General features: G+C 39.0%; 2 protein-coding genes across 2 annotated transcripts; both read right to left on the reverse strand.

Moving 5' to 3' along the window:
• Nucleotides 1-3,536: 3,536 nt before the first annotated feature.
• lrit2 (leucine-rich repeat, immunoglobulin-like and transmembrane domains 2) lies at nt 3,537-8,766 on the reverse strand. The gene is made up of 3 exons (XM_017722223.2): nt 8,614-8,766; nt 7,520-8,295; nt 3,537-5,291 (listed from the first exon to the last, which is right to left on the reverse strand). The coding sequence occupies exons 1-3, from the start codon at nt 8,736-8,738 to the stop codon at nt 4,498-4,500; spliced, it is 1,695 nt and encodes a 564-aa protein (XP_017577712.1). The 5' UTR covers nt 8,739-8,766; the 3' UTR covers nt 3,537-4,497.
• A 312-nt stretch (nt 8,767-9,078) lies between these two features.
• Nucleotides 9,079-12,821, reverse strand: lrit1a (leucine-rich repeat, immunoglobulin-like and transmembrane domains 1a). The gene is made up of 4 exons (XM_017722213.2): nt 12,563-12,821; nt 11,770-12,230; nt 11,020-11,325; nt 9,079-10,837 (listed from the first exon to the last, which is right to left on the reverse strand). Exons 1-4 carry the CDS (start codon nt 12,682-12,684, stop codon nt 9,798-9,800), a joined length of 1,929 nt encoding a protein of 642 aa, XP_017577702.1. The 5' UTR covers nt 12,685-12,821; the 3' UTR covers nt 9,079-9,797.
• Nucleotides 12,822-15,002: the final 2,181 nt, after the last annotated feature.

The raw sequence follows: 15,002 nt of genomic DNA on the forward strand, positions 1-15,002 counted from the left end.
GAACAGTGACTCCGGCAGTGTTTTCCTGAGCCAGATGGTTGTGTGAGTCCTTGCGTAGATTTCTGACGCAAATCTACATGGCATGTCCCTGATGAACACAAAAAGTGACCTACATGTTGACGTACTGTATAATCTTAATGTAAATGTAAAGTACATGGCCAAAGACAGATGCATTGCAAAATAAACATATAAAGATCCTAAGTGCATTAGCATTGTGACTTACGCACTATTTGTTTTAGCATGATGTTTTTTTATTTATCATTCTCAGAATTATGCAGCTGAGATTAAGAATACTAAAATTGGCTTAGTGCCTCTTCAGTGTTAAATACAGTTTCATGAATTCATTATCTAACAGTTAAACTGTACTGTTATTTTCAAATGTGAGCCTTAAAGTTGTCTGTAATAAAAGTAAAACAGCATATGTTTGGTTTCATTCACTATAACAGCCATAATGTCTCAGGCATTGGAGACATCACTGCGTCATTTGAATGTAACAAAGTGCTTGAGGAGACCTGAGCCCATTTTAGAAGCTACGGATTTGGGTAGCTATTGGGTTCAGATAACATGGAACAGGCATCAAAAATCCTAATCTTCTTTTATACTAGTGCACTCGTATTGTATGCATTAAAATAAATCCGTTACATAATAAACCTCTGAATATAGCAAATACTGAACGTACACAAACATCAATGCCAGGACACATCAATCATACAAATGCAGTGCCAGCTAAAACTGGTCAATCATATTCAGAATAACAGGAGTTCTCGCCATTGCATACATACAGAATAATACTTTTAATTTGAGGTATCTTAGCTGTACATTTACAATCACCTGTACTTTAGCACAGAAGATTTACTACTATAATCAATGATGATGAGTATATCATTTCATTAGTTATGTACATCATCCACTTTGCACATGAGTAAAACCCACCACGGTTAAAACGCTAAACCAGTGCTGTCCAGTTCTGGAGACCCCCCACCCCAACTAAATCGGGTAAATGCCATGTAAGTGTGATAGCAATCACAATATAACTGTTTTGTTTGCTTTTTAAATGAGACAGGAGAGAACTTTAAGAAAATAAGGACACAGTCTCATAAATGCAAAGAACTATTCTAACATGTCATTCCAGGCGCTCTGCCAGTGGTCAACTCTACACCAAGCTAAAAGACACAGATTTGAGTTGAAAATAAGAAGTTAATTTATGCTTATACTTCTATGTAAAACACACAGAAGTTGTATGGTTTTCATATTAACAGCAGTGATGATTTATGTATTTTGTACATTTTAAAGTACTGCTTTATTTTACAGTACCTTAAGTTGTAGGTATTAACTCCAAAGTGCTAGGTAATTCTTTTAAGTAAAATCATGGTCAATTTCAATACAGACTAGCTATATAACATTGAAATGGCAAACAGATTATGGGGATTAACTGAGTAAGTGTGTGACCAATTCCACAGTATTCTGTGTTTATTTTGGCTTAGAAGTATCAGTATGGTGTAAAAAGATTGTACACAAACAAAGTACAAAGAGTCTTTCATAGTATGTTCCTGTTTATTACTTGGAAACGACACTGAATCTGATTTGTGAAAACAAGCATTGATTCTTCCTTGGTCTTTACCATGTGCTTCAGAAAATTATCCATAATATTGTACACAGTGCTGTTATTTTATGTCATATAAATACGTTAAGGTGTTTCTGAATTATGTTCTTGCTTAAATATGTGTCACCATGTTGAAATTTATTGTACATATGTACTACCTTCTTACTTAAGGGGTATTTTCCTACGTCCTACACAGGCCTAAGAGCGAGAACATGTAGTAACTTAATTGTAATTTAGTTAGACTTACCTACCATCATTTCACCAAAAAATACCCAAAAGTTACCCAGCATTTTGGTGTTTGTACTACACACTTAACCTGTTAGGCATTTAATTGTTACAGGTAGAGCTGTTGGAACTTGCTGTCATGATATCCCAAATATTACCTAGTGCCTAACTGTCTATACCTTTTAGCTATCTGATTAATAGCAAAAAAATGTAAAAGACTATAAAAGGAAGCATTACACATTTCTCTTGTATTTAGTTTTTCCAACTACATGTCCACATTATGTTTGTATTGTTTTATGCTCAGTTATTTTTGCAAGAGTTTTCCAACTTCCAACTTATGTAAATAATCTCTGTGTTGATTGGTAACTATTATTTTGTACCTTATTCAAAAAGCAGACTATTCTGAAACACACACATATAAATGCTGTATATATATATATATATATATATATATATACACACACACTATAATTCCAAAAGTATTCACTCATCTGCTTTCACACGCATATATGAACTTGAGTAGCATTCCATTCTTAATCCATTGGTCATAATATGATGTGGGCCCACCTGTTGCAGCTATAACAGCTTCAACTCTTCTGAGAAGCCTTTCCACAAGGTTTAGGAGTGTTTTTGTGGGAATTTTTGACCATTCTTCCAGAAGCGCATTTGTAAGGTCACTGACGTTGGACGAGAAGGGCCTGGCTCCACTCTAATTCATCCCAAAGGTGTTCTATCAGGTTGAGGTTAGGAATCTGTGCAGGTCAGGCAACCTTCTCTTCCACACCAAACTCACTCATCCATGTCTTTATGGACCTTGCTTTGTGCACTGGTGTGCAGTCATGTCAGAACAGGAAAGGGCCATCCCCAAACTGTTCCCCAAAAGTTAGGACCATGAAATTGTCCAAAATCTCTGGGTCTGCTGAAGCATTAAAAGTTCCTTTCACTGGAACTAAGGGGCTGAGTTCAACTACTGAAAAACAACCCCACATGATAATCCCCCCTCCACCAAACTTTACACTTGGCACAATGCAGTCAGACAAGAACCGTTCTCCTGGCAACTGCCAAACCCAGACGGAGAGGCGTGATTCATCATTCCAGAGAACATGTCTCCACTACCCTATAATCCAGTGCATTGCTTTACACCACTGCTTTTGACGCTTTGCACTGCTCTTGGTGATGTAAGGCTTGGATGTCGCTGCTCGGCCATGGAAAACCATTCCATGAAGCTCTTTACGCACTGTTCTTGAGCTAATCTGAAGGCCACATGAAGTTTGGAAGCCTGTAGTGATTGACTGCAGAAAGTTGGTGACCTCTGTGCACTATGCACCTCAGCATCCACTGACCCCACTCTGTCATTTTATGTGGCCTACCACCTCAAGGCTGAGTTGCTCTCATTCCTAATCGCTTCCACTTTGTTATAATGCCATTTTCAGTTGACTGTGGAAGATTTAGTATTGAGGAAATTTCACGACTGGATTTGCACAAGTGGCATCCTATCACGGTACCATGTTGGAATTCACTGAGCTCCTGAGAGTGACCCATTCTTTCACTAATGTTTGTAGAAGCAGTCTGCATACCCAGGTGCTTGGTTTTATACACCTGTGGCCATGGAAGTGATTGGATGAATTCAATTATTTGGATGGGTGAGTGAATACTGTTGGAATATAAATACACAAACACAATATATATATATATATATATATGCACCTTGGACCTTGGATGACTGCCTTTTCTTAGATTATTATCAGTGGGTTCTTGGGTAGAGGGCCTTATAGCTGTAATGCCCAGAGGCACCACAGGACCTCAATCTGTCTCTGGATATAGCACTTTTGGTTTCTCTTAGTTTTCTTAATTTATGTTCATGGGTATCACAGCTCTACTTGTTTTTGCCTGCCATGTCAGCCTAACTGTTTTCAATACACATGACTTTTTGTCTGTCTCTCTTGTCAACATGTTACATTATTCCAAAACATAAAAAGCAAATGAAATTAAATGAAAGTAAAGAAAGAGACAAGCTGCCACCTAGTCATATCCAGCTATTAGCAGTATACTAAGATCAACTGCCAATTTGTAGTTGTAGTAAGCTCACACATCAGTAATAGTAAAGAACATTTGGAAAGGATGGTTTTGCTTGAACATACCTTACTGTCCCTCTCTTGGTGCTATTTCACAATTCCTACATGAATAAAACCACATGGGAAATGCAAAATGATAGAAAATAAGGGAGAATCTAAAAGACAGTTATGGTGGGCTGCAGAAAATTTTAGCCAGTTTCTGTATCAATGAGGATTATCACATTAATTTAAACAACATTTTACAGACATCTTTAGGAACTCTCTATGACCTCTTTTTATTTTTTAATGATAATGACATTCTTAGCTAGATCCAGTTTTCAGAGTGCATCTCAAGAACCTGTCAGACTGGGAGCAGAACTTGATATGCTGCATCTTTTGAAGTTTACAGTTTGTTCTCAAAGCACCATTTGATGTGAACGAGAAAATGTCCTGTAGCAGATCTGATTATATCACCAAATGATTTTTTGATTATTGCATATGAGTTGCATATCAGTTTGGTCTTCAGCTCCATCTGTGGGTCACCCCAGCATGATGAACATTTCAGATACACAGTGCAGTGGAAATTGAAGTCGATTTATATAAATTCTGGTCTCACTATATTGTGGGTTTGTGGTCAAATTTGGTTTTCTGTGTCCTGTCATCAGACCTTCTGCGGGTCTTGCGGCCCTCGCTGGAATCCTTGCAGAGGCCTTCATCGCTGGCAGCCTGCAGGCTATCGAAGGTCCCCTGGCCCTCTTCTGGTCTGTCTGTTTGCTTTGCCCGCCTGCAGTTCCTCCACATCTCCATGCCACGTTCAAAACAGTAGAACTTGGTGTCAGTGGTGCAAGCATACATTCCTGCTGGCACGGCCAGAACCATGGCCAAAACAATGACCACAATGTGAATGAGCTTCTCTCTCTGCTCCATTTCACTCATGTCACTGCCCGTCACAAACACAATGCACTGACCATTTCGGGGAGCTTGGTTCTTCAGAGTCACACAGATGTCATACTTGGTAGCTGGCAGCAGGTCTGTGACTGAGTAGGTGTTGATTCCCGGGCCGATGTAGATCAGCTCCTTTTTGAGTGTATCATAGCGACCAAAGTGGATGGTGAACCAGGTCTCAGAAGGTTTCTCCATCACGGCATACCACTCAATAGTGATGCCATAAACAGTCTGCTTAGCAATACGGATATCAATGTAAATATTCTCCTCAGTGGCTGCAGCAGGAAAAGCTGGGGAAAGGGGATGTGAGCCATCAGGAGACTTAACATCCACCAGAATGCTGACAGACGTATTTCCGATGAAGTTGTTAGCTGTGCAGGTGTAGACACCATGATCAGCTAGGTGAAGGGATGGAATGACCAGCTCAGACTTGATTGTGTCTTCATTCACACGGGTCTGAAACTCTTTGGACAAATGACACAGTATTTAATCACAAACACTGCATAGGTAGTTTCACATTCTGTGTGAAATGTTTTAAAGCGAAAAAGGAATTCTGTTGGCTTTTATCTGCATACTTCAATCAGTGAGATGGAAACAAAGTAATTCAAAGCAATTTGACATGAAATAGTGCATTGTAGAGAAATGTCCAGATTTTACAGAGATCATGATAGGAACCAGGAGTTGTAAAGACTATCCCACAAATATGGCTATTTTATTCAGTCTCCAAAATGGCCAGTCAACCTATATGTGTCTTTAGAGTTTTTGATATACAATGTTGATAACAGTAAAATAGTGGTGAACCTAAAAAAAAGTTTTCTTTGGGATCTACTTTGCCTTACAACTCCTTGCACATACCTCTTTACCATGAACGTATGGAAAAAAATATGATGTAGGCCAAAACCTAAGAACGATCACAAACAATGTCTAAACGTTATGCATCATATTTAAAGCCATTTCATGTAATAGCTTTCTGTGAGGGAGCTTTTAGAGGCATGAAACACTTCAGACGTCTGGTTCCTATCATCACCGCTGTGAATGATTCTGTTTCTCTACAATGGAACATTTCACATCAAACCACTCTGCAATACTTTGTTTACATCATAATGATTTAACCCCTTAAATGGCCAGGGTACGCAGGAAGGCCTAAAGATTTGTTATACAATTCTATAGCCTAATAATAGCAGTTTATTGAAGTCCCTGTAGTTACTGAATAGTGAGCCTTATAAAGGCTATATAATGTCAGTGTATAAAATGTCAGGGATTGTATATTATTAATTAAAAAATAGAGGAGTTATTCTTTAACCAAATTCAGATTAAATGCAAATTAAGTGCCAGCTCTAATAATAAGGGACATAAGCAGGAACCCCCTTTCTACTTCTTGGTTATGAATGCACTACTGTGTCATCTTTTTCACTGAAGGACTGAATGTTTCTGAGCATTGAGGGTAAAGACATGACATGGAACACCTAAAAACTGGGCTTGATGTTGTTATCTCGACATGATTTGCTACCCGTGCTCAGGACCACAGATCTGTATGGTGGGTTGATTAAGCTATTTGCTGATTGGTTCTACTCTTATGCTGATATTGTGTCAATGCATTCTGTATTATTTCAAACCCAAAAACAATCAAATAAGTTTAGCTCTTCTCACCTGGACACCCAATAAATGAAAGGCCACTAGATAAGATAACTAGAAGAGCTGTCTAGCATTGACTTAGCTAGGAGGTTAGCTAGGAGGCCACAGAAAATCCACAGGACCTCCAACACCAGCTGCTTGACTTCACGTCCTCAAATTTGAGTCAGGATCTTATAACTGCACATCAGTAGACCTTCAGTTGGTCAGAATTGAATCTTTTCTGTGATCAGCAGAGCTAGTAGCATGCTAACTAAGCTAATGCTAACCAACACCTCTCTCTCTTGATTAGCAGCACTGTGTGACATTTCGAAGCAGTTGTTACATTGAAGCTTTGGCATTTGTTGAATGGTGGACTTTATTCACTGAAAATCATTCATGTCCCCAAAAGGCTAGAGCTAGCCCTGCTTTTGGGTCTCATGTTTTGTACTTTGTACAACCTTGTGCACAAAGCTGTGAAACCATGCCAGTGTCACTACATAAATTGAGGTGTTACAACTCATAATTACAGAGTATAGTTTTAGTCAGCTTCATTACTGTGTGTGCTCTTAAAATAAAGGTTCCTGAATGGTTCTTGGTTTGGATATTGTTCCAAGAAACCTTTTACACAACATGGACGTTTTTAACATTTCAAAAGGTTCTTCACACTTGCCATCTCATTTACAAAACTAATTCATCAAATAACTATTCACTGAAAAGTTCTTCAGGGGGAAATGCCATTCATCTGTGGCATCACACTAGAAAAACCTTTTGGCATTTTTATTTTTTAGAGCGTATAATGGTAATATGGGACTGAGTTCAGAGGGTGCTTCCTGATCAATGATTCCTGATTGGCCACATGAGGCCTTAATACTTATAGATAGGCTCGTCCCCAGGAAAGACAGAGGACTCCCATCATCTCTGGATCACTTAGTCGCAAATTGGTCATACAGATATTGCTTTCGTGCACGTTTCCCCATCTTAGTTAATACTTAAACACAAATACCTAATTTCCAGTGAAATATCTGCTCGTCGGTAAAGGAAATGTATGCTGACATGTTGACATGGGAATAAACCTTACCATGAAATCCTCTTAGTATCTTAAGGCCATATGTCCACCAGACAGCTGGTTCTGGTCTGGCCATAGCAAAGCATGGAAGAGTGATGTTTGCACCCAGCGGCATGGTGATGTTGGTGGATGGGGTGGTTGCCACTGGTTTTGTGCATGTCTTCAGCTCGATTTCATGGAAGAATTTCCCCACCATGTACTCTGGACCACTGCATGTTAAGTAGGAATTCATCAGTATGATTGGCGGACTAAGCGATGTGACAAACTCAACAAAACCTTTGAGACGGCAGTCACAGAACCATGGGTTATCATGGAGCGCTAGAACCACATTAGGAACAGCAGTTTCCCCACTTTTAAATGCTGTCTCACACACAGGCCATTTTAAGAAGACCTCTTTCGACGTGACTGTAAGCTGATTGAAGGATAAGTCTAAGTAGGTCAGACGTGGCAAATATTTCAGTGCATGTTCAGGGAGAACATCAAGACGATTGTGCTTCAAGTCCAGAATTTTGAGGCTGGGCACGTCTTCAAATGCTGTCCATGGTACTGACCGCAGTTTATTGCCTTCTAGCCTGAGCTCTGTCAAATTACTTAATCCTTCCAGACTCTTTATGTGGATGATAGCGATGCCATTGAAGTTTAGCCAGAGATGTTCCAGCGATTTATAACGACTGAATGCTGACTTGGAGATTTCAGTCAGATGGGACTTCTCAATTCTGATTTTTGTGAAATCTTCAGGGATGTCTTCAGGTATCCCTAATATAGCTGTTTCCATGCATAAGAGAGACCTAGAATAAAGAGATTGAAGGAAATGTTTTTAAAAGGAAATACTTTTTATCCATTGGCAAATTATAAAGTAATATCACAGTCATGTCACTGAGTTTGACTGAGTGGTGGTGATTTATGATCTCCATCACTACACATTGTTTACACTGCTCTAATACTTTTCTCAGAATAAAAAAACAGCTTTGCTCATTAGTTATGGTCCATAAAATGCTACAAACAAAATAAAACTTGAAAGTGTAAACAATAAACTGCAGAAGGTATATGAAAACACAATGCTCATCTACTGAGTCATTTGTCTAGTAAAGGCTAATAGAACTAACCTTCCATGGCGATTGCTTGTACAGGTGCATCCAGTCAAACAATCAGAATGGCTTGAGTTGGTGTGATTTACTGAAAGAAGCAATAAGCCCAAGCCAAAAGCATTGAAAATGGTATCCATAGTCATGTAAAAGTCACATCCACAACGCGTTTGCACAGAGCATGTCAACAGGTACGGTCCATTAAATCCTATTAAGAATAATCCTTGACGTACTTGGCCAGGCACAGGGAAACAGACAGTACTAGGTTTGACTCGATATCAAACGAATAGGTTATTCATTAATAAAGAAGCCTTCATAAAGTCTTACTGTTGCTACAAGCAGTATGAGGTGTGGCAGTTGCTGTTAGTAGACTAAAAGTGGAAAAGGTTGCAGAGGTAGTAGCCTGGGTACACACTGTTGCTGCTTTGTTGCTATGTCACCATTATCAGTCAGCAGTTTGCTGAAATAAGTCAGACTTTGTGTGCATTAATATAAAAATTCTTTATTTCTATTTTATGAAACACACTGAGGTTTGGGGTATAAAACAAAGTTACAACTGTCAGGATAAATCAGTGGCACAAGTTACACACATTCTAAAAATCTCAATACAGAAATGTTGCCATAATCAAAAAATCTCATAGAGTTTCATAATCCAGCAACATTTTATAATAATCATAAAAACACAAATAAACATTTGTTTAAGTTAGTGCAAATTATTTAGTTTAGAAATCTATTTTTAGATGAGTTTCTAATATATTTACAAAATGTAAGTTACATCATATGCATATGCATATGTATTCATTCATATGCAAAGATGAATACAGTTGTAATATACACAGAAAATACATGGATATATACATTACGTGCAGTCAGTCAATTACTTGTTTCCCTTTAACCATGGATCAATATCTGAATGATGAGTAGTTCATGTGTGTGGAGGTTCTGGACTGCTCAGCCACAACCCCACCACCAGCCAGATGGCTTAGTCTTTTAACCAAGTCCATCAGTATAGTAACAAAGAGCACGAGAGATAAAAAGATGAAAGACTCTTCCTTTAGTGTCCTTAGTTACTAGTGTGAAGTATCCACAGATTTCTTTTAAGAATGCTCAGCCAGGTATTGCTGGTACAGATTGTGAGCACTCAGATACTGGGGCTGAGTCTGGATACTTAGGCTGTGTGGTGGAGCAGTGGCTGAGGGAAATTGTCAGCAAAAATATTCATTTGGCTGTCCCTCAATCTTAGCGGTGGACTCGGAGTCCAGACTGGATCTGGCTGACAGCAGTCTGTTGGACTCCTCTGGGTTCATTCTGTTCAGGTATTCTCCCTCCAGGCCTTTAGCCTTAGTGCTGGGGGACAGAGTCTCAAACGTCACATATGAGTCCTGAATATCTTTGGACTTTTTGCCCAGAAATTTCTGGATTTTCCTCTTAAGCGCCCCACAGCAGACGATCACAGTCAGAGGCACTGCTATCACACAGGCAACCGTGATTACAACTACATTAATGAGCTTTTGGGTCCCATTAGCGCTCGCTGCTGCATCTGTTGAGAAGATTACACACTGCTCCTTTTTGGGGATCAGGCCTTTTACGCACACACAGGCAATGTATTTTGTTTTTGGAACCAAGCCCTCGATGATGATCCGGTTGTTGCCTGGACTGACATTAATTCGGCGCATGTCCCTCTCTCCAAACACAGCATAGAGCACACTGAAGGCAGTGGTGTTCTTTGCCTTTGGTGCTCTCCAGTTTAGACACACTGTATAGTCTGTATCTCCAATCACCTTGACTGAGCGGACCACTCTGTCAGGGTCTTGTTGCAGAGAGGATGTGTTGGCTGCGAGGTTGCTCAGATTGGTCTCAAGGAGTCCATCAGGCCCGGTTGGCTGAGCATTTGTCCCACTGTCTGGAACACTGTCACTTTCCATGCCTGGATAAGGGCCAGTGTAAACCACAGGGGCTACAAGTGCAGTTGCAGGAGAGGGTCTTGGAGAAACATACCTGGCGATAAGTTTTTCTTGGTAGGCTGCCTTCACAACAGGGTTTGGCTTTTTTCCTTTAACTTTCTTCAAATTTCCAGTTTGATTTTCTACCTTTGGAGAGTCACTTATGATCAGAGAAATAACTGCCTCTGCACTTCCAGCGTAGTTTGTTGCCTTGCAGATGTATTTCCCAGAGTCGCGGAAGGAGACTGCAGGCACACTTAGGATAGACCAAACAATTCCCTCTTTAGAGTTCTCTTGCTGAACTGCAAAATAACAGAAAGAAAAGAGCACAAATGCTAGTCAGTTTTATTGAAATTCAAGCAAACAGTATTGTGTAATCATATTCATTAAAACAGTTTGCATCCATGCCAACTCTTTGTGTAATTATGTTGTATTAGTACTGCTGGCTAATGCTTCTTAACCACCCGCCACTGTGCTGACTCACCTGTCCCATTCAGTGGCTTCCCATCTGCCCTTCTCCAGGCTAGGTCAGGGATGGGGACCCCAATAGTGCCACAACGCAGCAGCACATTGTTGCCCACTGCACTCCTGACCCTGGCTACAGCAGTATGAACCCTGGGGCTCTGGCATCTTCTCAGCTCTGCATCACTAAACAGAACCCCTGACAGACTCTCAGGATCAGCACACCTCAGCCTAGTGTCAATGAAGGCCACAGAGAGTGAGGGAGACTTCTGGAACTGCACCAGGTCATACAGCCGGCAGTCACACAGCCAAGGATTGTCATGGAGCCCTGTAGTGGAATATAAGAAGAATAAGTTTTTTAATTTTTTAAGTAAGTGCCAGGGCTGTAGTGCTCTGTATTGACTTCAGTACTCAAAGGAGTACATCAATTCCAAATCTCCAAAAACAGTAACTTTACAGGAGACAGAAAACACATTCTTAACTTTCAGTATAAGTTTTATATAAGTTAATGTAACATTTTTTCTACTTCCTATATTTTATATATATATAAAAAAATTCAGTAAAAATACACACAAAAAAAGATACTAAATTTTGTTTCTACAGTAACAATATACTGCATAAAAACAATATTTGAACAATTTTTTTACTTTAGGCAATTATAATTTAATCTTATATATTTCGTGTAATACATTTTACGTATAAAAATTACATTACACTTGGCGATTTTAATTTGTAAATGTTGCCCAACTTCATTAGAAACCCTCTTACTCACCAAGAATCATTTTAGAACTCTCTGCTCCCTGCACAGGTTTGATTGTCAGCCAAGTAGAAAGGACTTCAGATGGCACTGTCAGCAGGCTGTTGCTGGACAGGTCCAGGTATGTTAAGTTCTTGATGTACAGTGTGGCCTCGGGCGGGACAGAGGAGAGCTGGTTGTTGTGTAGATCGAGGAGTCTTAGGCTTGGCATGTCCATTAACGATTCCCATGGAAATGAAGTGAGGGAATTGCCATCGAGCCTCAGCTCCTCCAGACTGTACAGACCACGAAAACTGTCTGTGTTGAGGGAGGACAGCACGTTGAAGGACATCCACAGAAATTCCAGGTTGGAGAGGTAGTTAAAAGCTTCACTAGGGATCCGCTTGATGGCTGTTTTTTCTATTCTAAGTTTGGATGTGTCAGCGGGGAAGCTGGCAGGCACCAGAGAAATCTCAGGGTCATTACAAATCACACTCCTGGACAAATACAACAGAAGAAAGAGATCATTCATGTTTGAATTTGCAAACAAGACATGAATAGAAAATTGTATCTATATAGTTTACAGGCCCTTATACATCACTGGAGAGACTCTTAAGAAGAAGAAGTAGAAGAAGTAGAAGAAGAAGAAGAAGAAGAAGTCCTTCACAATGTTTAAAAAAAGACTGAAATTTTGTATTCCAAAATATTCACAGATTTCATGCATATTTAATGCAAATAAAATACACCAGAAGCATATTATGTGTTGTGTAGTCAAGTTCATCACTTTTTTACTGTGGATGCAGACAAATGGAAGAGCACTTAAACTCACCTGGCTCTGGATCCATCACTCAGGCTGTGATAGAAGCAGCTACACTGAGAAGGACAAGAGCTCCACACCAATGGAAATTCCCCAGATACAAGCAAAAGCCCTAGAAGAAGAGCGAGCTTCATGGTTTAACTCCTGCTTTTCAGCAGCTACTCCTCAGGAACTGACTCAGAAATCTCAGCTTCCTTTAGCATTTATCGAGATATGTGTGGCATGTCGTCATCCCTCTGCCTCAGCGTCCCATAGTGATCTGACTGCCGCCAGTCCCCAGATAAAAAGGACAGAGGGGGATTAGTGAAAGGGCGCGCGTTATTTTCATTTAGATGCGTATTGCATCTTAGAAGCGGATAGGCTACACAGAGACGTGGCTGTTTATTATAGGCCTAAAATACTTCCGAACTGCTCATAATGCATGCATGTTTTTTTTTTCCTCTCGCTCTTAATCCACCCCTTTTCATAACACACACACACACACATACACAGACTTTCTCAGTGCTATCGTGACAGATAAGCTCATAATTTTGCTACGTATTTCAGGACGTGGTTCAAACAGCACTTGTAAACAGAGCCAGTGGACATCAGTTCACATGTGTTCACTGCTAGGAGGTTTATATGTGGTTCTGCCAATGCAGTTTAAATTTCACTGAAACTGTAACTGGGGAATATTACACTGATAAAAACATTCAGACGGAACACCGTCAATTCAACACTGTCTAAATAATACTCTAATTAGAGTTCTACATAAATACAAAGAATATTTTTAAATGTATTCCAGTCAGAAGTAGGACCCATACTCATGGCAAATTATTGTGGTGAAATAATGACTTAAGTAAAAATATCTTTTCAAGATAACAAACTACAAGTACAAAATAGGAAATAAAATAACTTCTTAGTGTATCCGGCATCTATGAGAAGTTTGTTAGGTACCTTTATTCTCTGTTTGGATCCTTTTGGCCAGATAAAATGATAAACCTTATTTGAGACTACTCACAGAGCGCTAGAGATGTTGTCATCAGTGTAACACAAGTCCATCAACTGGGTAAATAGAAGAGAATGAAAGAGGATTGTGATGTTTTTTGTCTCAGTTGCGAGTTGTTTATGCTGCTAACTTTCAAACTTTATTTTATGAAAGATACCCATATTTGTCTGTTACAAATAATAAAAATGCAGAAATCTACTGTTTACTCACAAAACAAGCACAAGCAAGTTTGTGTCAAATACAAAGCATTCCGTTTTTACCACCTGTCTCACTATGGAGTAGGTTTTAACAGTTAGTGGAATATGAAGTTCATTTGCAATGGGCATTTTTTCATATTTTTCCTAAATTCAGAACAGTGAACAAACGGTAAAGACATTAATAGTGAGCCTATTAATCCACAACAGAACATTATAAACATGTAAGATTGTCTAGTTTAAGAAAAAAGGAGACTCATAGTTCATTTACATTTGAGTGAGTTCATGTAATAAATGTGAGTGGGTCTAGTGTTATTTCTCAGAGATATCTCAACTAAGTGTTAAGGATCTAAACACTTAGATTTATAGACTTAAATTCAAACATTGCATTGTCAGCATCTGTAAACTCCAGTCCTCACTATTGGAATTGATCCCAGAATTCTTATAATACTTCTGAAATCCCTGTCGTTATTTGGTTTATAAATACTGCACAGTGGAGCTTGGCAGTATTCAGACTAGACTGAAACAAGTACCAAGGTCTAAAAATAGATTTAAGAACATTATAACTTAAGCAAATGTGCATAACTTGGGGTTCACATATATGTTCATTGTGTCAGCTCAGCCCTGAAAAAGAGGCATTACATGATACCACAACCACAGCATTTTGATAAAGTTGTTGTTCTCTTTACATTAATAGAATTGAAAGTTAGAAAATGAAACCTTTCACTGCAAAAGCTCAGATGTTCTTGCGTATTCCTCTGTAAATCAGTAAGTAAGCTTTGTTATGTCTTGGCAGATTGTGAGAACAAAGTAATGCATGTGTCAATAATGTTTCTTGAGGTTAGTGAATTGGTACTTATGTCCAGAAAGTTGGGTATTAATTGAAATATTAACATAGTTGATCTTCCACTTCTTTCTTCTATCATAATAGGAAATCAAGTTCTTTCTGTTTTTGGAAAAGAAGGGGCTGACAGTGGCTACAGGGCAAAAAAACGTACATATGGTTTCATTGTGAAGTCTTAATCTGTAAAGAATGCCATAGACTGTGAAAATCCGCGTGAAATTCTATAGTACTTTGTTTGCTGAAGCCTAAACCTTACATTTAAAATGTGTGCCACTCAGTCTCCTCAACAAACCCAAAGCTATTTAACTCACTTTATGTTGTAGAGTATTTCCTCAACTATGCACATGAAGAATTAAAGTGTGAAAACAATATCAATCAAGTAAAAAATGATCATTTGATTGCACTTAATTTTATTAAATTAAAGCA

This window comes from Pygocentrus nattereri, chromosome 5, assembly GCF_015220715.1.
Source record: "Pygocentrus nattereri isolate fPygNat1 chromosome 5, fPygNat1.pri, whole genome shotgun sequence".
Classification (NCBI taxonomy): Eukaryota; Metazoa; Chordata; class Actinopteri; order Characiformes; family Serrasalmidae; genus Pygocentrus; species Pygocentrus nattereri.